Below are 22,372 nucleotides of genomic sequence, written 5' to 3' on the forward strand. Positions count from 1 at the left end.
ATTTTCATTACCTGATTTCAGAATGGGTTGTTTCACAGTATCATAAGATAATTCAAGTTGCAAAGGACTTCGGGAGGTCTCTGGCCAACCTCCTGCTCAGGGTCAGCTCTGAGGTCTCGGGGCATGTCTTCACAGCATAGAGTGTCAGGCAGAGACAAATCCAACCTTTGTGCTGGAAGCTGAATTAAGGTGGTACCTTGCCCAGGTTCATTAGCCTGGCTGAAAAGGGGTATTATGTTAATGTGGCTCTGTTGCTTCTGACTGAGAGCTAGCTTAGGCACCTCAGCCCAGTGCAGCCATGCACCGTGAAGAGGAACTCCCAGGAGGTGCTGGTGGAGACACTGCTCAGCACACCTGACTCTGCAGTGTCTCCTCCCAGTAACAAATACCATACTTAACACTGTGGGTAAAAATATGTTACTGGACCTGTGAAGCAATGTGCATGTGGCTGGGAAAGGCTGGTACTGGCTGATCTTCGTAGGTTTGGACACTTTTTATAGCTTCTGTGGATGGGCATCTGCAAGCCTCTTAGGCCTTCTTGATACTCTGGAATTGTTGCTTTCATCTTTTTTATTTGTTTTCCCTGAGATGAGGCTCATTTTCCTGTGTTTTGTAGGCTTTCTGAACAACACACACTGCTTCCTTCTGTAATAGCCAGGTTTTAGTTCATGAAACCCATATATCTTAGGAAAGCTGTGTTAGCTGCAGCAGAGTTTATGCTGCAGGACCAGTTACAACGTCCTCCTGTTGTCAACTCATTTACGTAGCTCATGAATACAGTTTCCGACCCAGCAGGTGTTGTGCTATTCTCGTTTCATATATGGAGGCAGTTTTTTCCCCTGCTGATCTTACTTAGCGGGGAATGGATGAAAGCACAATGAAAACTGTTTGGACACTTGGTGATTTAAGAGCCTGCTGGCTTGAGGCTCATGCTGTGAAAATGTCACATATCCTAATCCTTGAATCTCTGGCATCCACAGCATTGCAACACAGAAAGGGAAGAACCGCTGCTTGAAGCCTGGCTCAGGTGAGCAATGAATTGCCATTAGCAGTCTCATTGCTGGTGGAGCTGCGATGCTTCCCTGTCCCGGCAGCCTTACCCAGCTTAACACTTCAGCCCTTCTTAATGTCATTTCACAGGTACCAACTACCTTTTCTTTCAGAATGTCTAAACAATTAACATGCCCAGTCTAGCACACAGAAGTCTGCTAACTTGCATTTGTATTCAGTTGCATTTAGCTTTAGAGGCTGTTACTTCCACCTCTGAATTTAGGAAGAGCTTTTGGGCACAAAAGCTGGTCTAGTTTTTGTACCTCTGTTAGCGCTAGTGTTTTCATAGAGTGGAGTCCATTTAACATCACCCAAAACAAACTTCTCTTTGGCTCTGCGGTATTGCATATTGCTTTGCCCCCACACCCTAAGGAGAAAAACCTAAACTACTTTTCAAGTAGCGTTAGAGCTATTTTTACTACCAAAAATCTAGAAAACAGCTCTTTTAAGAATATCTGGCATTATTTACTGAAACAACTGTTCTGTCTTTACTGAAAAGGGCTATCTGAAGCCAAAAAATTGTTTCCATTTTCAGTATAGCATTGCTGGGTCATGTTTTCACCTCCCCATTGAGAGCAGACATCACCACTAAGTCACACAGTAAATGTATCTGCCAGCAAGTACACGTACAGTGTTCACCAAAACCTAACCATAAGCCTGAGCTTGTGCTCACACCACGATACAAAGTCTTCTCTTTGAAACCTTGAAGTACATTACACAAGTGTGACCCGGGCCCCCTGCGCCTAGCCCCTGATGTGCCACCTTGTGGGACAGGCAGCCATTTGCTGGGTGTGAGCTGGTCACGTACCCACTTCGCCTTTAAAGGGGTCCCGGGCACCCGGGATAATCAAAATGACCCACGTTGCGGAACAGGGACACACGTGGCGTGCTGCCCGTAAACACGCGTGGCAGCGAGTCCTGGGTGGGACTTGGATTGGAGCCGTTGTGGGACTGTGATCCTGGGGGTCAGGGATGTCTCTGCTGCCGGCTGCTTCCTCTGAGGACAGAGTGAGTTCTGTATGTGTACTTAAAGCTCAAGTCATAGTTGATGTGTTACAGTGACCCCATCAGCAGGGGGCCCGGGCTAAAGTACAGTTTTGGTTGTAGCAACAACAGTGTTGTGTCACAGTTGTAGCGAGGATCCCTGAAGAATTGGCCTGTTCCCATGGTGTTGGGTGATGACAAGGCAACTGAAAAGCAGATTTTACTGTGCTACACTGGTATTCAGTCAAAGTCCCTGTTTGTCTTCTCTAACATCACTGAAGATACTATTTCAGGTAACACTCAGATGTAGCTTTAATAGAATTATTGAGTATGGTCACGAGAGCTTTGATTATTGGGGTATTCCCAGCTTTGCACTGTTTTTTAATGTGCTTCAAAAGTTAATACTGCTTGGAAAAAAAAGCCTAGAACTTGTGTGAAAATAGTAATATGCTTTCTGAATCTGTCGTGGTTTAACCCCAGCCAGCAACTAAGCACCCCGCAGCTGCTCGCTCACTCCCCCCCCAGTGGGATGGGGGAGAGAATCAGAAGAGTAAAAGAGAGAAAACTCATGGGTTGAGATAAAGACAGTTTAATAGGGAAAGCAAAAGCCGCGCACACAAGCAAAGCAAAACCAGGAATTCATTCACTGCTTCCCATCGGCAGGCAGGTGTTCAGCCACCCCCAGGAAAGCAGGGCTCCATCACGCCTAACGGTTACTTGGGAAGACAAACGCCATCACTCCAAACGTCCCCCCCTTCCTTCTTCTTCCCCCAGCTTTATATGCTGAGCATGACGTCATATGGTGTGGAATATCCTTTGGTCAGTTGGGGTCAGCTGTCCCGGCTGTGTCCCCTCCCAACTTCTTGTGCACCCCCAGCCTACTCACTGGTGAGAGTAGGGTGGTGTGAGAAGCAGAAAAGGCCTTGACTCTGTGTCAGCACTGCTCAGCAGTAACGAAAACATCCCTGTGTTATCAACACTGTTTCCAGCATAAATCCAAAACATAGCCCCATACTAGCTACTAGGAAGAAAATTAACTCTGCTCCAGCCAAAACCAGCACAGAATCTTACGCTTTTCACTGGTTGTCAGTAAAACATGTTGCTTCAGTATCAAACAAAGCTTCTAAGATTTAGCTTACACAAAGGTATACGTTGTATATGCTTCCTGGGCCCCAGAAGAAGACAAAAGAGCTGGGATTGAGTGGCATCTCTGTAGAAGCTGTTTGGATCAGCTGCCTTTAAAAATCTTGATGTGATAATAACCCTGATAGTCAGAATGCTTATCCAGCTACATAAATATGAATGTGAGCCTTACATTCAGGCATAAATAACTGTCTGTCCCTGGAGCTTTCTCCTGTGCGTTGTCAGCTAGACAATTAAATTATCCACATATTTGTTTTGTGATGCTAAAGCAAAGCAAGACGGGGATGGTGAAGATCAGAATGTGGACATTAATGATCCAAATTCACTCTTCCTGAAGGATAATGGACTTTAACTGAAGATTCACCAAGAATTAAATTATTCCAACAGATACAGGAAATTTTCTCACTCTTTGCGGTGACCAAGTCCTAGCTGTGCATCAAGGAGTTGGCTGTGAAGTTGTTATCTCCCAGAAAGTACCCACAGGATAAGACTTATGGCAATTAAAGCCCAATTCCCTGTTTCACACATGCTTTGTGTGCTCACAAAGCAGGGAGTGTTATGTGTGAGTGGGTGGTAGGAAATGTGAAGGATGAGCTGTCAGGGAGTTCGGTATGAGTGAGCTGCCTTCATGTCCCTGCATTTTGCTTGTCCACACAGCAGCTTTACAGAAGCTGCAGCATTATGCCAACCTTTGGCAATTGACAATGACCCTCAAGGGAACAGGAGCAAGCTGAGCATAATCAGAGCAAGTATAGCTGTTTATATTTTCTATTTCCAATCCACCCCATACAGTGGAAGACCATACTATCGCGTATATGGGTCTTCTGGGGAATTATACGGGTCTTCTGGGGAATCTGTGCTGGTGCAGCCAGTCTCTGCCCCCTCTAAGGAATAGGTGGGGAACATAGTCTGCCTGTAATTGTCCACATGAAATCCTGCTCTCAGGAGAGGACATTAGTACGCACACAAATGATAAGTCTTCTTAACAGACAGCAGGCTTTTCACGTAGCTATCAGCAACACAATCTACTCTGCGTACATTTCAAATAACAAATGCAAACTATTAGATTAAACAATGCTAAGCGAAGGCAAAGGTGGGTAATTTTAAAGTCATATGAATTGCTCTATAAATGTCTGTTATCCTCAGCGAGGCTTTTATGTCAATACAAAATGCCATACAGTGTAGCAGTGTTTGTTTGTTTCATTCTGCAAAGGCCAATTCTCAAGGCAAGACAAATGACAGATGAGCAGATCCTCGTAGCCAAATATTTGCCAAAAGGAAAATCAATCTTTTTTTCTTTTCTTCTCTTTTTTTCCCCTTGTCTGTAATAGTTCACTTCAAAGCTAAGCAGAAGCCTGAAGTAATGTCCCTTATTTCCCATGCCACTGTTCAGACAGTGCAATACCTGCTGCAATAGGTCAGGTCCTTAACTGTTCTAGGAAGTCTTGTTGATTTATGTGGCCAATAACATGGTTGATAATAATGACTCCCCAAACACTACTTTTGTACCATTATCAAAAGGTGAGTCATGGTAATCATCCTGTCCCCGACCTCCCCTCAGAGGGTGAGTTTCTTCCTTGGAAGGAGCACTTCTTATCCCTTCGACGTCTCCATCTGCTCTCACATAAAGCAGGATCCAACGGCAGATGCCTCCATGCCAAGTAGAAGGCTGGAGACTGCATTTAGCTGGCTGTGTTGCAAAGGGGAAGATGATTCAGGAAGTCTTTTTTTTTCCCCTCCTTTTAGTGCTGCCCAATTCCCTAACCCTTTTACAGAAAGCAAAACATGATTTTGTTCAGGCTGAGCTCTGCTGCATGTGCAGTGGAAGTCTGGAAGGTGACTGGCTCTGGGAAAGATGCAGGTGACCGACTGCTAGCACGCTCAGCAGCGTTGCCAGGGTCAGTGGAGTCCCAGCCTGAACAGTGGCCAGGAGACTAAGGCCTTCTCAAAAGCGAACTCACTAGACTTGACAAGCTCAAAGGGAAACGTGTGAGCATTTGCACTTTTACTGTCCATACTGCACCTGACAAAAAAACAGAGCCGAGCCCTCAGGATTAAAGCAGCTGTTACAGTTACTAGAAAGTGGGGAAAAACCAAGCAAACAAAAAACCCTGTAGCTTTGTCTAATTTCTGTGCTTCTTGGAAAAGTATGCTTAGTTTCCCCTTCTTATAAAAGGTAGCCAGTCCTATCTCACAGGTTAACCTCACAGACATGTTATTTATGACATCTAACAAATCTGTCATTCTAAATTTCTTTTGGAAAGAAGGACAAGGGCAGAGATGTGCTTGCCAAGTGCAGATTAAGTCAAGATATTAGCAGCACATCCAACCCATTTATAATGAAATGGCTTAATATTAATCCCATCATTAGTAGTGTAATTCTCTAAAGAAGTATGAGAGAGAAGACAGTTAAGAAGAGCAAAGTTCCAGGGTTTGGAAGTGAATCTTATAAGCAGTAATAGCCTTTTAAAGCTATTGAAATTTAATTAGAAAGATGCTGATAATGTAAAACCACCTATAGAACCTGTGTCTCTCCGTATGAGCTGAACGTGGGTAGCAAATCCACCTGAGAAGAAATCACTTCTGTTGCCACCTCTTTGGAAATGTCTGGACACTTTGGGTGCTCCTTTGCGTATCAATTTACCCATGTTTGAGTACTAGTTAACCCTCAGCAAGATGCCCCTTCCAGAAATAGGTGCAAAGAGAAGAGAAGAAACAGAGCATCCTTTTTGGTCCCTGTGTTTGGGAAGTCCTGAATGCTGCGGAGACTCAACTGGAGTGAATATTTTACATGCAGGTCTGGGTATTATCTCTTGTTATCCCACCCAAATATGCAATATTTTGAAAGAAAAAGAATGGAAGCTTCACACAATATATACTGCAAAATGTTCACAAATATTTCCATGATGTAGCTCATATGAGAGGAAACATATCTCACATAGTAAAGGAAATTCAGTTCAATACCAGATGCTTCTAATCTGAATAAGTGAGTTAAGGCCTTGCTAGCACAAAAACAAGCTGTATTTTTATTACTTTGTTGCATTCAGATTCTGTAATGTCTTTTTTTAGAATGTTGATACCAGGGTAAGTGTTGTGAATTGGATTATGGGTTTGCCACTTTGAAATTATTTTTATATTTCTCATGTCGTGATTTGCAGAGAAGTTTCCCTCCCAGACCTCTGTCACACACTTCCGTTCTTCGCCTCCATTCCTGTCTGAAAGGAAACATTTCTGCATTTGAGGCAGACTTCCCCTTCGTGTGTGTGGCAGGGTGTGAAGGGACTTCCGTAACAGCAAACAAAAGGGCTGCATAAACTATCACTACGGTAGGCAGGGATCGCTTCCTCCCACTGCTACAGCACGTACAGTTCTATGGAAAGAAGGAGTAGCAAAGCACGGCAGGAAAGGCAGCACCATGGAACCATGCTATAAGCTGTGCCTTGCTGAAAACACAGCAGTAGTGTTGATAGATTTGCCTACCTACACGTGTTAAAATCCTGCTGAGTTTTGGGGTTTTTTACAAGCAGTTTAATTGCTTTAACAGTGCTCTGTTCCGTATTAAAATAATCTTTCTCAAGATCATTGGTAATTGCCCTTATCTGTTTTGGTTCAGTAATTATTTATTACTGCAGTAAGGGAGGAGGCTTGGTTTTGTTCGACCTGGTATACCCCACTGAAAGGCCCTGTCCCTACCCCAGGAAGTCTGCAAAAGCAATCTTTTTTCTTTTGCACTACTGTCACTTCACCCCAGCTCTGACAGGCTAAGAAAAGTGGGATATTGCTTTATGACTTGCAATTACTAAATTACCACAGCTTTGCAAATTTCTGCTTGCAACTGTGTTCATGCTCTTTTTAATCCATCTGAACTGAGAAGTAAAATTAGCTTGAAGAAACTAAGCACTCATATTAAGTAAGTATATGTAAAAGGCTATGAATTATCATGGTACCCAGCTGACGTACAGTAACATAAATTCCAGTACTTCATTTGCTTTGGATTATATGACCAAGGCTTACACTTGTCTGAGCACGGTTTTTGTGCTGGTGGAACTATTCTAGCCCTCCGTGGCTATTATAATTACATGTGCGTGGTTATACTGATACAAACCTTACTATGGATCCTTTCAGTATTTGCCAATACTTCTTCCTTCACCCTATAGATAATAGTAATAATTGAAAAAACATCTATATGTCCAGGTAGCTGTGCTATAGGAAGGAATCTGCTTCATGTATTACTTTGTAGTGAAAGCAACGTGTGCGAGCATGTGAACGAGCTATTTAAATGGGAACAGAAGTCATGCTTTTTAAAGCAGAAGCTTGACTGTTAGAGCAGCACTAGCCCCTCAGTGGGAAGACCCTGCAGGTCTTTGCAAAGCAGAGGAACGTGGCTCTGTCCATGCCCCAGAGGGGGAAGTTGGGGTGGGGATGAGCGGGGTGGATGCTGAAAGCGTCTACAAGCTAGTGGCAAGGCCGGGCAGCAGATCAGGTCTCCCGAGTCCATACCATTTCTCACTACAGAGCTTTGTGAAACCTGGTTTGTGTTTTTTCTTTTTACTGTTTCTGTGGGCTTGAGGTCTCTAAAAATGGAGACTGATTAGTATCCAGTTCGATGTTTAACCTTGCACGTATTGGATATCACACATACATGGTTTTAAGCTCACACATATCTGTTAACAGCGACGTAGCGACTTGTGGAGCTTTTCCCGTCTACTAACGGTCTTCCTGACAGCTGGGGCTTGATTTTCTGTTTTCCATGTCTTTGCTGTGGAGCAAGGTGCTTTGTGTGACAATTAGTTTTTAAGATGCCTAATTGTCTTTAGACTGCTGAATCCCACAGAACTCCATTTCACCTAAATGGTACCATATAAGCCACATCTATGCATAACATGCGCTGTGACTGAGGAGTGCTCACTAACCAGTCCTGAACAGCAAAGCCAGCTTTATCCCCAGTTTTATTCTCTCACCAGCTTTGACAGTTGCCATCCCAGCAGTGAATCCTTTGCAGCTGATAGTGTCCAGAAACACTTCTGAGAGGTTTTAGAAAGGGTCCCAAATACTTTCCTCCGTGGGTAGCACCACCATCTCAACTTCTGCAATAGAGCCTCTGAAAACTGTGTTCACCTTCTTGGAAGGCTTTAGCCTCTCTGTAAGTTACTTTATTAATAATGCATAATTTAATTTTTTCTATTACTGACTTAAATAAAATTTTAAACGCTGCATTAAGGTGTGATATATGAGATGAAAGCTGCTCAGAGGAAATTCACTAAGACTCGCTGTTCATTTTCTACTTCTCCCTGCTGCCTCATTTTGTATCGCTGGTCATAACTAATACTGACCAAACTTTCTTTGACCAGATTTTGTCATTCCCAACAGCGACAGGTACCATTGTCAGCAGTGGCAGCAGCTGTACAGATGAGCAGAGGAAAGGGAAGCTCTGTCTGAACTTCTTCATCCTAAGCTCTGTGCTTGGGCATAGCACAGAGTTGGGACCTATCCCAACCCTGATTCGCACTACATCTTGCTCTTTCTAGGACATCTCTTGCAGGGATGCTCAGCCTCACCAAGGTGCCTGAGCACTTAATGCTTTTCACTTTGTGCTGTTAAATGAATCGCGGTTCAATTCCAGCTACCACAGCTGCAGCACAGTACAGGCACAGCACTTCGAAAGGGTTTGTATACCATAGTTTGAGAACCCCTGACACAGAGCAAGATGAAGTCAGAGGTGAAAGCTACTTCAGAGACTGTACTGATTCCTGGGTTTAGTTTGCAAGAATTGGGCCTGGTAGCTATTGAAAGTAATAGAAAAGATCCTCTTCTGCAGACAGTACAGCAGGGCTTGCTGTGTGAGGTGTCTGCCAAATTGATAGCTGTGCAGACCAAGCCCTCTCATTCATGGGAGAGTAACATCATACACTGGTACACACAGTATGAGCTTTTTCTTGTCTTGCCAATATGCTGCGGTTCTCACCCAAAGGGCATCATTTGCAAGGAGAGCAAGTATTTCGTGTGCATCCTAAATGCAGTCCTGAGTATTTTTGCTATTTGAGAGGCCTGGAAAAAGAGTTTGCTATTTCCCTTAGCATAATCCTTTGTTTGATTTTAATGGCATGTGCCTGAGTTTCTTTCCTATAATTCAGTGTGATATTGTATAATCCCTCAACCTCATCCTTTTACTCCCTTCCACCAAATACATTTAAAAAAAAGTTTTCTAGCTCCTTATCCTATCAATGCTTGAGAAGGGGTCTTCAATCTTCTGTCTTAGTAAGAGCTGATACTTAATTACACGCCTCCTAATCTGATTAGCAGAGCTTTAATCCTAATCTTAAAGATGTTTGGAGTATTTTTATTGAAATCAACAGTCTGAGACTGGAAGCTGTGTTGCAATAAAAAGCTGTACAAGGTGCAGCTGACAGCTATGGCACAGTTCCAGTGCTGTTGGTGCTGACGTACAAAAGGGTTCTTGTGTTCCACCTATCAGTCAGTTACCTGGAGATAAACTCAGTAACAGATACACATCTTGTCCTCCTCAAGAAATGCTTCTAGAAAAGTTACTTCTCATAAGCACCGACCTTTCTTTTAAAGAAAGAGATAGTGTTGATGCCCTGCAGTTGGCTGGTTTTGTACTATGTTTGTAACAAACATGTTGAAATTACATCTGATATAGCTCAGTAACAGCAGCAATAGGCTTCAGTTGTTTGATCCCAGAACAAACCACCTTACAGCAATTCACAGAATGGCTGAGGTTGGAAGGCACCCCTGGAGATTATCTGGTCCAGCACCCCTGCTCAAGTGGGGACAGCTAGAGCAGTTTTCTCAGGACCATGTCCTGTTGGGTTTTTAATACCTCCAAGGATGGAGACTCTACAACCTCTCTGGGAAACCTGTGGCAGTGATCAGTCACACTCACAGTAAAAAAACTTTTTCTTAGGTTTAAACAGGATTTCTTCGGTTTCAATTTATACCCATTGTCTCTTGATTTCCCCTTCATAAACCCACGCTGACTACTCCTAACCATCTTCTTGTCCTGTCCTTGTCTTGAAATGACTTCCAGGAGGATTTGCTCCATCATCTTCCCAGGGACTGACGTGAGGCTGACTGGCTTGTTGTTCCCTGGATCTTCCTTCAGTTCCACAATGTCATTAAAATGCCTCTCACAGTGCCAGTGGTGACAGCTGGTGTGGAGCTTGATTATAAATTGAGGGGCCAAAGAACATTGCAGCACCTTTCCAATGCTGCACTCTAGGTAGCTCCACAAATAACAGTACAGTAAAAGGCAATGCTTGTGCTTTGAAGGATGGAAGATAGCAGATTCCTCACTACTAGAAGTTTTCTGTAAATGGGACAACATTGTTTAAAATTACAATAGCTGCTGATACAGTGTTCTCTGTTACTTGTAAACATAGCTGGATCTCAAGTGTAAAGCAGCGTTCATTGGGCTATGAGGGACTGAGGAGTAGCTCATGGGTACGTTGCTCTCCTACTGAATTCAGGCAAGTTTCCACCCTAGATTTAATTTAGAAGTTGAGAAAATTCATAAATTCAAAGCAAGACACAGCTGAACCTGCAAAATTTTGCATGATTTCCAATGAAACCGTGCAATTCCAGGGAGCTTAACCTGATCTCTTTCCCAAGTTGTAATGTGGTTTCATGCTCATAAAATTCAGTCCAGTTTTGCTGAAAGTTTTATGAACTTTGTTCAATCTGGGAACTAACTCAATTTTCAGGCAGATAACATAATACCTAGATAGACAGTGTGTGGGTGGGAAGATGGATATGTGGCAATGACATAGCTTTTCATATCTGTTTGAATTAATATTTTAGAAAACAAGAACATTAACAATAGCTGAAAAACTAACTTCAGAATCAATTTTGTTCAACATAGCTTGGGTCAAATATCTGCAGCCCAAAGCTACGGTAGTTTCTGTCTTTAATGCCACTGCCTGGAAACCAAATGTGAATATTCAGAGTGCATCCACAGAGGCACCCGCTTCCTGGCATTCCCCCATACCCACTCACTCTTCCTCAATAGCTGAAACTTCCACAAGAGAGATTGCACGTTTTTGGTCAATTTATTTCTGATAGATGATAAAATCTCACTGCCAAAGATGGTGAAAAAAAACAAAGATGTTTACCAAGCAAATAAAAAGTACAGAAGTAAGGAAGTGAAGGCTGTGGGATTCCTGTCAGCTTGATACTGGTAGTGGAAAGTCCAGGCGTGCAGGGTGTTTCCAGCTTATACCTTACCTCTCATAGCTGTTCTGTCAAATCGCTCTTTCCTGATGTTTAATAATCAGATCAACCGTAGTTTAGGGCTGTATATTTTCTCCTCTCTCTCTCTCTGCGCCTATTCATGATGATAAGGAGATCATTGGTGCTGCTGTACTTGCCAAACCCCAAAGTAAAAGGAATTCTGGTCCCCTGGTGGGTTCAAATCATAGGGTCCGTGCCCTGAACAGCTGAGTGGTGTTGCTCTGTGCTGTTGCACGGCAGTGGCAGTGGACTGAGAGCCGTGTAACCCCTAGATAGCTGGCATGTATATGGCATGTCTGTAGTGGTCACTGCGGCTGATATTTGGGCAGAGCTCAGCCTGTGAAAAAGGCTGTGGTTATGCATATTCAACTACTGATTAAATGTAAACTTGCTATGTAAACGCACACTCTTCATAGGGCATTTTCATTTGCTGGGTATTTTTTTTGTTTGGCAGATCATAAATCACTGGCATGTTAAAAATCAGTTAATGTAAATTATGTAAAATCCTTCATGCAATGAAATAATTTTCAAAATTATATTCATGTTATTAGGGCAGTTTTCCCACCATGAAATCATTTTTCAGATGACTTGACTCAGTAGACAAAAGAAGCAGTTGCAGTAATAAGGCACCGTTTGTGTTGCAAGAGCTGATTGGAAAATCTAAAGGCAAGAGCTCTGTAATGTTTTAAATGATTGAATTTTGAATTGCAGAAAAGACTGTGGCTATTTTTGACCGTTACAAAACAAGCTGGTTTGTTTTTTGAGGTGCATTATCAAATTCTTTCCACAGTTCATATGTAAAGTATATTAAAACCATTGCATCCTGATTGAAAGAGAACTGTAGTTTCCCTTAATTACTGAAGGAAGGAAAGTTGTCCTTCAGAGATTTTTTTAAAACTGCAAAAAATGTAAATTTACTTCCAAGTTTTCCTTCACTGCAATAACATGCAAAATTTTGGCTTTCAACGTTCTTAAGGAACTGTATTGCAAGCGCAGAGGAAATGCTTTTTTCTTCCTTATAAAAGATCTGCCACTGTTTTGGGGCCTGTTTTGTCATGGTAGCAATTCATAAATGAAAAGGTAGCAATTCATAAATAATGCAGTTGTATGTGTTTACACAAAAGCTTAAGAGAAATTAATCAGATGTACCCAAACACTTCCAGCATTGCTTCCACCTCCATGTTCCGGGGCAAAGTAAATGTGTGGGTCAAGCTCTATGGGCGCTTGGTAAGAACGATGCAAATGTGCCGGCTGCTGTCAGACCCGCCGGATGGGGAACGTTGCTGTTCAGCGCTTCCAGAGCAGGGCTCGCCTGTGACCTGCCTTTCGCCACCACCTAAGGAAGTAAAGAGCTACTTTGAGCTTCTTTATTCCCTCTCTGGGGGGCAGCTGCTCTTCCCTTCACTGAAGAGCAGGGCCTGAGCTCCCTGCAGAGCTAAGGGGACCATAAAGAGTAAGCTGGGCACAGTCTGGGACACGGGTCATTGTCCCTGGGAACTGAGAGAGGGGAAGCTAGAGAGAGGACTGTAATCGTGGCCCAGCTCTGGAGCAACCGGTACCATCTTGAAGATGAGAACATTGACTCATCATTTTCTTCATTCATTCACCTTAACCCAGACTAAGGCACAACTTCAATGTGGTTTCAAAGAAAGAGCAAAAATAATATGTAGTCTGCAAAACAAAATGCTTTTGTGGATGGGTCTGTAGTTCAGGTTAAACCAGGGCTTTTCACACTTGAAAGTCATTTCAGATTCAAGTGTGAATGTAAAGTGAAAAGGCCATTTTTGAAGCAATGCCCTGTGCAGATGCTCTTGTTCTGTAACAGGTGTACACATTTTGATATTGATTAATCCCTTTTCAAAAGTATATTATATTTGCATGGCAAGAACGAGGGTGTCCACAAAAGGAGCTAGTTAAGAAACAGCTACTACACAAGGGCTTCTTTCACAGCGGCTCTTTGGCCGAAGTCCTGCAGCAGATGGGCACATGCAGCTTTACTGGTCTCTCTTCTGGAGGGCTATTTGCTCTCTCTTTCCCCGTTCTGAACGAAGTGGTGGTGCACAGCCGACACACAAAAGAGTTAATTGCCAGAGTCAGCCCTGGGAAGTTGCTAAGCAACATTGCTGGGCCCTGGCATCAGCTCAGCCACCAGCCACTTCTGCTGCCACATGATGCCTGTGGTCCAGCTCCCTCCTTGCACAGTGCAGCAGGGAAGTGCTCTGAAAACTTAGCTCACTTCCTCAGATCCTATAGTCTAATTAAGCTCACCTAACGGAAGTAACTATTTTGTAATTTGGCTCCAGTTGCTTAAAAATTATTCCGAGTATGAAGTTTGTATGCTAAAACTGATTTATTCAGTTAATATCCATTCATTTTAGATGTTTAAATCTGTCATTCCTACTTGAGATGAGCTGATTGGCTTTTATGATTTTAAAGTATTATTGTAATAAGTAAACATAAGCATTGACATCACGTAAGTCTGAAATGGGATAAACATCTATCCAGTCACTGCAGTAAGTATGCTTTACAGAACTGAGCCTGAGATTTTCCAATAAATTACCACATATTTTGCAGCCTGGCATCCTAATCAAAAACAAGGCTATCGGGGAACTTGCAACCTTTGGGTAAATCAACAAGTACTGAAATCATTACAAATGCAGGACTGTGTACTCTGTTACCCAGACTGAGTACAGATCAAGAATTCTGGGCTACGTCATCTGCTCTTAATGGAGGCATAACACTAGTTCATGTGCACTGTGGATTTTGCCCTCTGGGTGGAAGGTTGAAGTCCTGAATACTCTTGAGACAGTAGCAAAACTCCTAATCAGTAATACATCTATTGTTATATCTATTCTCAGAACAAATCATTCTGGGACTGCCAGAGGTAATAAAAACTGCATTTTTATGGGCTAGTGTCCTGCAGTGATTTTGAGGTCTGACTGAAGACAATGTCACTTAGCGGGTTTGCTTTCTCTGTGGATTCTTTGGTGTCAAGCAAAGTAAAACTCACACTGCAGCTTCTCCCCCTTGCCAAGGTGCTGTACTGTCTTGCTCTTTTTACCTGTCTGCGCTTACAAAACTTGCAGGAACTTAATTATTGGTCAAGTTCGGCTGAACTTGGACTGCTCAGAAGCTACTGGTGGAAAGATAAGATAAACAAGCACACAAAAACTATGAGTAAAGAGGTTTCTTCTCCTTAGGGAACCAGCCTAAAATCTTAGTAACCACAAAGGATCTGTTCTCGTATAGGTTCCCTGTCTATCAAATGTACACGGATTTCAGCCTGAGGAAGGTACCTTGCATGAATAGGTTTGCATCCAAATTCTAACCCCTCGTTAAAGTGGTTTGCTACTCAGTTTTTTGGGATAAGTATTTTGTATAAATATTGATAATCCTCATTTTCTAAGTCCACTTATGACACCTTGTTAGCAAGTTTAGTGATATCACTGTTTTAGCATATTTGATTTTTCAACTTTGAATTTTTGGATTCCTAAAAACTGCCATGGGCAGTGCAGGCATCTGCAGAGTGAATTTATGTTTACTGGCAATAAAAATTCTTTTCCTCATTGCCTTTTCTAGGTTTTTAGGAAGAGTTGATGGTGCTGTAGCAGTTTGCAGGTCACAGGTAGAAATGGCTACTCTAAACTTGCCCTTTTTACTCCATTTGATTATATTGTGTTTATATTCAGCCACATCTTGAAACTATTATCAGCTAAAGTCTGAACAACATTCTATAATATTTAGGTAGAATTTGTTTGCATCCTTTGATTTTCAAGCAAATCTGTACTCCCTTGGTCTGAATCAGGTTAAGTATGTGTGCTGCTGTGGGAAGTGGAACCACATTTCTGGAAATCAGAGTGAAAGTAAGAAGGGTAACAGCAAAATATTTCCAGGATCAGTTACATTTTAATGATGATTACAGCAGAGTATAATACTGAGTAGCATCTTGTACAGTGACAAGTACACAAGACTGCTGTGGAAGTAATTCTGGTCTTGTTCAGGTTAATGGGAGTTTTACCATTGACTTCAGTGGAATCAGGACTTATGTTTGGGTTTTTTTATTATGGTTTTTTCATATTTACACCACTAGACAGCATAGAAGATTGACAGAAATCCAACATACTCTGCTCTTGTTAGTATTGCTGTTCTTCCTCTCTTTTTCTCTCAGTGTTTTTTAAATTTCAGTATAACGCTTCTCAGCTAGCCTTTATTTAATTTCTTATCTTTATAGACCGACTCCATGCATCCTGTTACTGTTCACACAGTAATTACAGACTTCTTTTCTTCTGAGCAGACAGTAAATACATTGCGCTTTTTGTGTTTGGATGTGGAGTCTGGAGTAGCCCTGGGGTCATCCGAGATCCATGAAGGAGCAGCAATAGCACTGTGCCTTGGCTGGCAGCTAAAAACTGTTCTGCATCAGCCTCTTTAGTGCAGAAGTGGTTACGTTGGGGGACTGGTAATGACATAAGGAGCCTCTTCCAGAAATGTGCTGGAAAGGGGCTCACGAGAACATCTTGTTAAAATATCACTTTTATAAGTGAAAATTTCTTTGCCTCAGAGATCAGTCCGTTTCCACGTATCATTTAATCATGGCTATGAAAGATGACTTGTCTCTGAGGCTAATAAAAATATTTTTACTTCTGACATACATTACATTGTTTTTAAAAAAAAAAAGAAAGAAAAAGGAAGTGATATGACACAGAAAAATTCTCAGTGAAAGGAATTCAATTGAGTACTCCCCAAGAACATTAACATTGCTGATTCCCCAGGTAAAGTCCCCTATCCCTCATGTCTACTGTCACAAATTGGTCCATCAAGAACACCATCAAAACGAAGAGTATTTTCACCCATAAAATGATTGCAGATTGGTGGTGTTTTCTTCACTGATTGTGGCAGGGAGATGACAAAAAATTTCTATTATTAAAGCTAATAAATGGGGTAATCACTATCACCACAATCCTGTTTTCATCAAATAAATGAATCCCATTTGTACTGATTAACCACTGATGGCATGCTGAACATTAAACTAAGCAAAGAGAAGATACAGGATGAAATCCTGGTCCCGCTGGAGCCACTGGAAGTGTTAAAAATTCTACTGACTTCAGAAGGGTAAAACATTGAGATTTAGTTTGGGTCTCTGCTCAGGGATTGTGCATCTTAGAGACTAGCAGGCATGGCACTGAGAAACGCATACTTGAAGTTAGGTTCCCATGTGCCCATTTAGGCCCTGAAATAAATAGCCTAATTTTCAAAAGCATTGAGTACTTACCAGCTGGTGCTGATGAGACCATTCCAATGAACAGTTCACTGTAGCTCATTCTAATGTACACAGACCAGTGAATATTTATCCCAAATAAGCATTGTTCACTTTTTTCTTTTCACGTCTGTCAAAGACATTGCAAAAAGACTTTGAGTAAAAAAAAGTAACAAAACCCCAGCTTATCAAAAAAGATACTGTAGAACTCACCCTTTCTCTTTGGTATTTTCTTCCCCTTACGTTCAGGTATAAAATAAAATGAGGATTGGCAACTTGACTGCAGAATTACCAGCAGATGAGAATCAACGATCTGTTCCCTGCTGCATGGCCTGGATCCTCCACTGGGAATGCAACAAAAAAACTGACTCTGGAGCATGACTTGAACATACTAATGAGAAAAGATATTCAGTATTTTATCAAACTCTCTCATTTTTTTCTTCTGTGCACTGTAGGAAAGCATTCTGATGATCAAAACTGGTGGGTTTTAAGTGTCCTTCACAGGCTAAGATGATCAGTGCTGCTGGAATACTGAATATGAGTTTTTCCATAAGTATGAATGAAAAGTCATTGTGGCAATGGGAGGATGTTGAACATTGAGATGTGTAAAAAATAAGTAAACAAAGACAAGAAAAGGATTGATGGAAGACATCAAATCCCTTTAAAAGTAGGGTCAGTTTTATAATACAATGATCATAGGTCAAAAAAGAAAATTTCCAGCATCTTAGTTGATCCTTGGTAGTGTTGTACAAATAGACAACCTCAGGTCTGTTCCATAAAATTTAACTCAGATCGATTTGAATCTCTTGTTCTTTGAAAAGTGGCTGTCATCTACCTCCGTGTGTGTTTATTTAGTAACACCTAACCTGCCATTTAAAGTGTTGCAACAGTGGCTTAACTGATGTCTTGTTTTAAGTCTATTTAAATTGAACCATTGCAGTCTTGTGTAGATGCGCTTAAATCAATGTATAGCTGCCATATAAAATTCCACCCTTTGAATTAAGCTAAAGGAACATAAGCCAGTTGTAAATCAATTTAACTGTGTCTGCCTGTGGATTTGCTTCATGTTTAATGAAATTGATTTAAAGAAACAATCGTAGTGAAACCACTGCCATTTTCTTTTGCAGCCAAAGCCTATATGACATTGATTTATTTGGAACTAGAACTCTTCTGGCATACATATTGAATAGCCAGCATAGCTCTGCAGCTGCACTGTTGAACATCAACCTGAATTCTTGGTCTTGTTATGAATTTGGCTAATAAATTTTCTTGCATGAAGCCATGTTCCTCCCTCAGTGAGATTTAACCCATGCATTTGTCTTGCCAAATGGGTTGGGATTTCTCTTTTGAGAGTAATCTGATTAATTTAATCCAAACAGGATTTCACCCTATGTTTTTGTCCTGCCAGAAGTAGCATAGGCTCCTCATATCAGCAGTTATGTTCTTAACATAATAGTCTAGCTTTTCAGTTTGATTTATGAACACACAAACGAGGAAAATTTTAAATTCAATCAGAACAAATGGCCATGTATTATCTAGTCAGGATGTTCTGGTAGGGTTTCCATCATATCTAGGAAATTGATGCTTCCATGAATTTATGGCTTCAGATGACAGCGGTCTTCAGATTGGTCCTGATGAAATTACAACATTAGTTCTAGGATTGTAGCTCCAACCATTTGTACTTCTGAAAGTTGTGTAAAGGTTAATTCATCCTCGTGCATACGTTTATCCTTTAGTGAACTGAGTTTTGTTTTCCTATCCAGAGTTCATAAGCGTTTCTTATACATGTGATTCATTTTGGTGAATACCTTCAAAAGGCAGCAAGAAAGGAAAAGTTCAGACTTGCGTATCCCCAGTCCCTGAAGTCTTATCTGAAAATCACATTTACATCCATGAGAGCCATATATAAAAAACCCAATAGGTACCTATGATTTTGTCTAGACTTTTTTTTCCCAAATATGCCAGTTATTCTAATAACAGCTATTACCACTCCCTGCAGACTTTACCTGGCTTGTAGCCGTAGACAATTACAGCTACAGTAACGCTGCTGCTAGTGTTGTGCTCATCGGTGTCACACGTCCTGCACACCAGTAAGAAATTCAGTAGGAGCATGGGGATGCTAAGCTAAAGAAAAATTAGTAGTGGTGTGGCCTTTCACACCCATTTGATCTGGAGTAATTTATACATCTAATAGCAGTTAATTTTGTACATGCTCATTATTTCATAACTGTACTGCAGGGCAATACTAGATTTCTTATTTCACAATGCCAGATCCTAATGAATCTTTTCTGTAGCATATAATGTATTATTTCTCTGTGGTGGTCTCTTCTTTGTTGTCCTGACTTGTAGTTTTCTGTAAGCACTCTAAAGTGAACTTCAATAAAAACACAGATCTGGAAAGGAGAAAACAAATGCAGAGCACAAGCTACATATATCTCAACTCATGCTAGAGATATACCAAGTGCAAATCTGTCTGCCAGCCAGTGCCCTCTCAGGGCTGTCATTCCCAGCATAGTGTAAGCTTACCATTCTCAGTATAACACTGATGCAAGCATCCAAATGCTTTGAGATTTTGAAGGGGGGAAATTTGGAAAAGCGTCTTGGATTTGCTGCGAGTACTTTCTTAAAACCTGCTTTGATACAGTTAACTTCAGTAAAATATCCAAATGAAGGAATGTGTCCAAGAGAATAATCAAAGATATAGAGTTACTGACTCAGCATGTTTCATTACCAAATATGGAAGTTTTCAATCCAATTTCTTGTTTGTTAGCATCAATATTGAGATTCAGACCACTATGGTGTCTGGAGACAAACCCTTCTTGTTCTGAGCTGTTCCTACCTGTCTCTGATCTAGACCCAACTTTCCCCATCCCTTGTTCCTTGTCCTTTGTATGCATTTTAGGCCTACCAACTCAGTTTCTCAAATCAAAACAGCCCACTATCCTGCTTTCATCTCCTCTTCCCCATGTTTCTAGTCCCAGATCTTACTCCTTCCCCCTGACAGGACACAGCTGCCTCTCCTTATCCCAAACTTATTGCCCAGCTCCTGCTGCCGCCTCTTCCTTCAGTCTCATGCCCTCTGGAGTCTCTAAAAATGGTTTAATTCTCAAATGACTGGTCCATGAAGCAATGGTAAGTAGTCTAGGAAATAATTTCATTTTCAGATAAAGTGTGTTTTCAGTTCAGATGGTGACCCACAAGGAATTCAGATGGTTGAGAGGCCTTACTGAGCAGAAGACTTAGGAACTTCTGCTTTAGAATGCATTTCCACGGTTAATTTGACAATAAACTTTTTCTTGCCACGTATGTGACTTTTAAATATGTAGAAAGGTTTTTTCAATCTCAGATTTATAATCCATTGGGTTGGCAAAATCTTCTATGAATTCCTTAACTGTGCACTTTGGCCTGATTTCATCTTTCATCCAAACCACCAATTCTATTTCTGTTCCCCTAACCCATCTATTTTTACACAAGGACTTTGTGTGTTACATTCTGCACTATGCTGGCCATCGCACTCTCAATCTTCCCTTTATTCGGTCACGCAGTTTCCAGAGCATTGTCTTCCCAAAAACTTCTGTCTCCCATGACCCTGTTTGCAGGCCAGCAGCTTCTCTTCTCAATTCTTACTTAGTCCAGTGCTATTGTCTTTAGTCTCTACCTGGCACTTATCCCACTGCTTCCAGGCACATACATCTTTTCCTTGCCTTTTTCTTTTTAAAGTATTCTTTCTCTTGTTGCTGTCAAATATAGCTCCCTCCTTGTATAGGTTCTCCTGCAGAATCAGAGCTGTGCTTGCCTCTCTGTTCCAGCACCAGCCTTTGCCGTGCTGCTTGTTTATGCTGCTACTCGCTGTTCACCATCACATTCAGCAGAAGCAAAGTATCTCCCGGCCACAGCAGTGTAAAAGCATACACTAATTTTTTAAAATGACAAGGTTTATCACATTCTCTTTGGAGAACTTGTATTCTAGCCTGTTTGGGGAAGCCTTTTAAATTATTTTTTCTACAAAATCAGAAAAACAAATGAAAAGTACCTTTTTTTTTTTGCATGTTCCCAAATGCTGCATGCTTCCCAGGATCTCAGATAGAACTATGCAATTAGGCAATTTTAAAGCTTGTCAAAGCTGCAGACAATACAAGGCCAGACAATACAGCATAGACATAACACATTAGAGTGAGTGTTACAGTTATAAAATAAGAGGAGATGTGCATAATAGGGAAAGGAGTGAATCGAGGGCAGGGGGGGAAACGGAGGGCTGAAATTCCTTCAGCAGTCTCAGTGGTTCTTAAACAATTGTATCTAGCTGCATGCTCCAAGTGTTTTTGAATTTGTCTCATTGCTCTCTAGGGTGGAAAGCTGCTCTTTCTGTGCTGTTCCTTCAGAACAGCCAAACACCCTTTTTTCTCAGGCTTATTTTACTCTTTTCTGTAAATTCATACACTCGATGCAGGCATGATCTCTGCAGCCATTAAAACCCAAAGTCGTTGTGGCCTGATGTAATACATTTCAGCAAAAAAGCATAGTGAATGTGATTTTTCGGCAGAAGTTTGTCTACTAAAGACCACTTCAATTCTTGGGTCTCTCTCTGTTCCTTCAGCTGCCTGACTGCTGGACAGTCCCGGGCAATACTTACCAGTGCCCTATTTTCTTTATTATGGCGCTCTCAGGCAATAGAGAAAAAGGCCTTTGCCAGCTCAAACTCCATAGTGTGTCTGATAAAGTTGATATTTATATTTTTGTATGAAGCTGTCTGCAAGCCATAAAGAAGTCTCTTATTACAACATATGCTCTGCCACTGGGACCCTTTCAAGGGGTGACCTGCTTTCATAAAGAGCTTCAGGCTGGTGCAGTTGTTCATTAGCAAAGTGTTGTAGGGCATTCTGGGACCTGTGACAGTCCAGGAGTATCTGATCTAGTTTCTTATTTTTAATTATCTCTACAGTAGTAAAGGCAGCAAGTCAGAACACTGCTTAGCATTGGGAAAAGGAGAACACATTTGCCATTTTGCCTATAATAATTTGGATTTCTTCAAATGATAGACAGGTTGCTAACCAGAATCGCACAGGAGACCTCCACAAATGCTATTAATTTCTGTTTAATAAGTTAGGAGGGTATATGCAGACAGGCATCAGAAAATATAGACATATTTATGTAGAATATTCGTTTTTGTACTTAATCTTTCTGCAGCAGCTCAGGGACAGATGACACTCCCTGTTCACCTCACTGGAGGATCTCAGGGTTTAAATAAGGCTTCTCTAGCTAGTTAAAATTTCTTGGCAGTTTATTACGTTGGTCCTTAATTGCATTCATTTCCCTGTGGAGATTCCTTTGAGAGAGATTCTCCATTACATGGCTGCTGGGAGATTTCCAACAATTCACATTTTTCCCCATTAATTTCAGACTCAAATATTGACTCATTTTGGGAATGAAGTGATAACGGGACTGAATTTCTGGTTTGGAGAGTTGGATATATGTACTATGGGGTATTAATCAGTAGGGCAAGTCCTGCCTGACTAACCTAGTGGCCTTCTGTGATGGAGTGACTACCTCAGTGGACATGGGAAGGGCTACAGATGTCACCTATCTGGACCTCTGTAAGGCCTTTGACACGGTCCCCCACAACATCCTTCTCTCTAAACTGGAGAGGTATGGATTTGATGGCTGGACTGTCCAGTGGGTGAGGAATTGGTT

General features: G+C 41.5%; 1 protein-coding gene across 1 annotated transcript in view; it reads left to right on the forward strand.

Moving 5' to 3' along the window:
- Positions 1–4,646: 4,646 nt before the first annotated feature.
- Positions 4,647–22,372, forward strand: part of KIAA1644 (KIAA1644 ortholog) — a 107,089-nt gene continuing 89,363 nt past the window's right edge. The window contains exon 1 of the mRNA XM_009332994.1: positions 4,647–4,698. Coding sequence (XP_009331269.1) covers positions 4,647–4,698 — 52 coding nt within the window. The remainder of the gene's footprint in view (positions 4,699–22,372) is intronic.

Source organism: Pygoscelis adeliae, unplaced genomic scaffold, assembly GCF_000699105.1.
Source record: "Pygoscelis adeliae isolate BGI_AS28 unplaced genomic scaffold, ASM69910v1 Scaffold38, whole genome shotgun sequence".
Taxonomy (NCBI): domain Eukaryota; kingdom Metazoa; phylum Chordata; class Aves; order Sphenisciformes; family Spheniscidae; genus Pygoscelis; species Pygoscelis adeliae.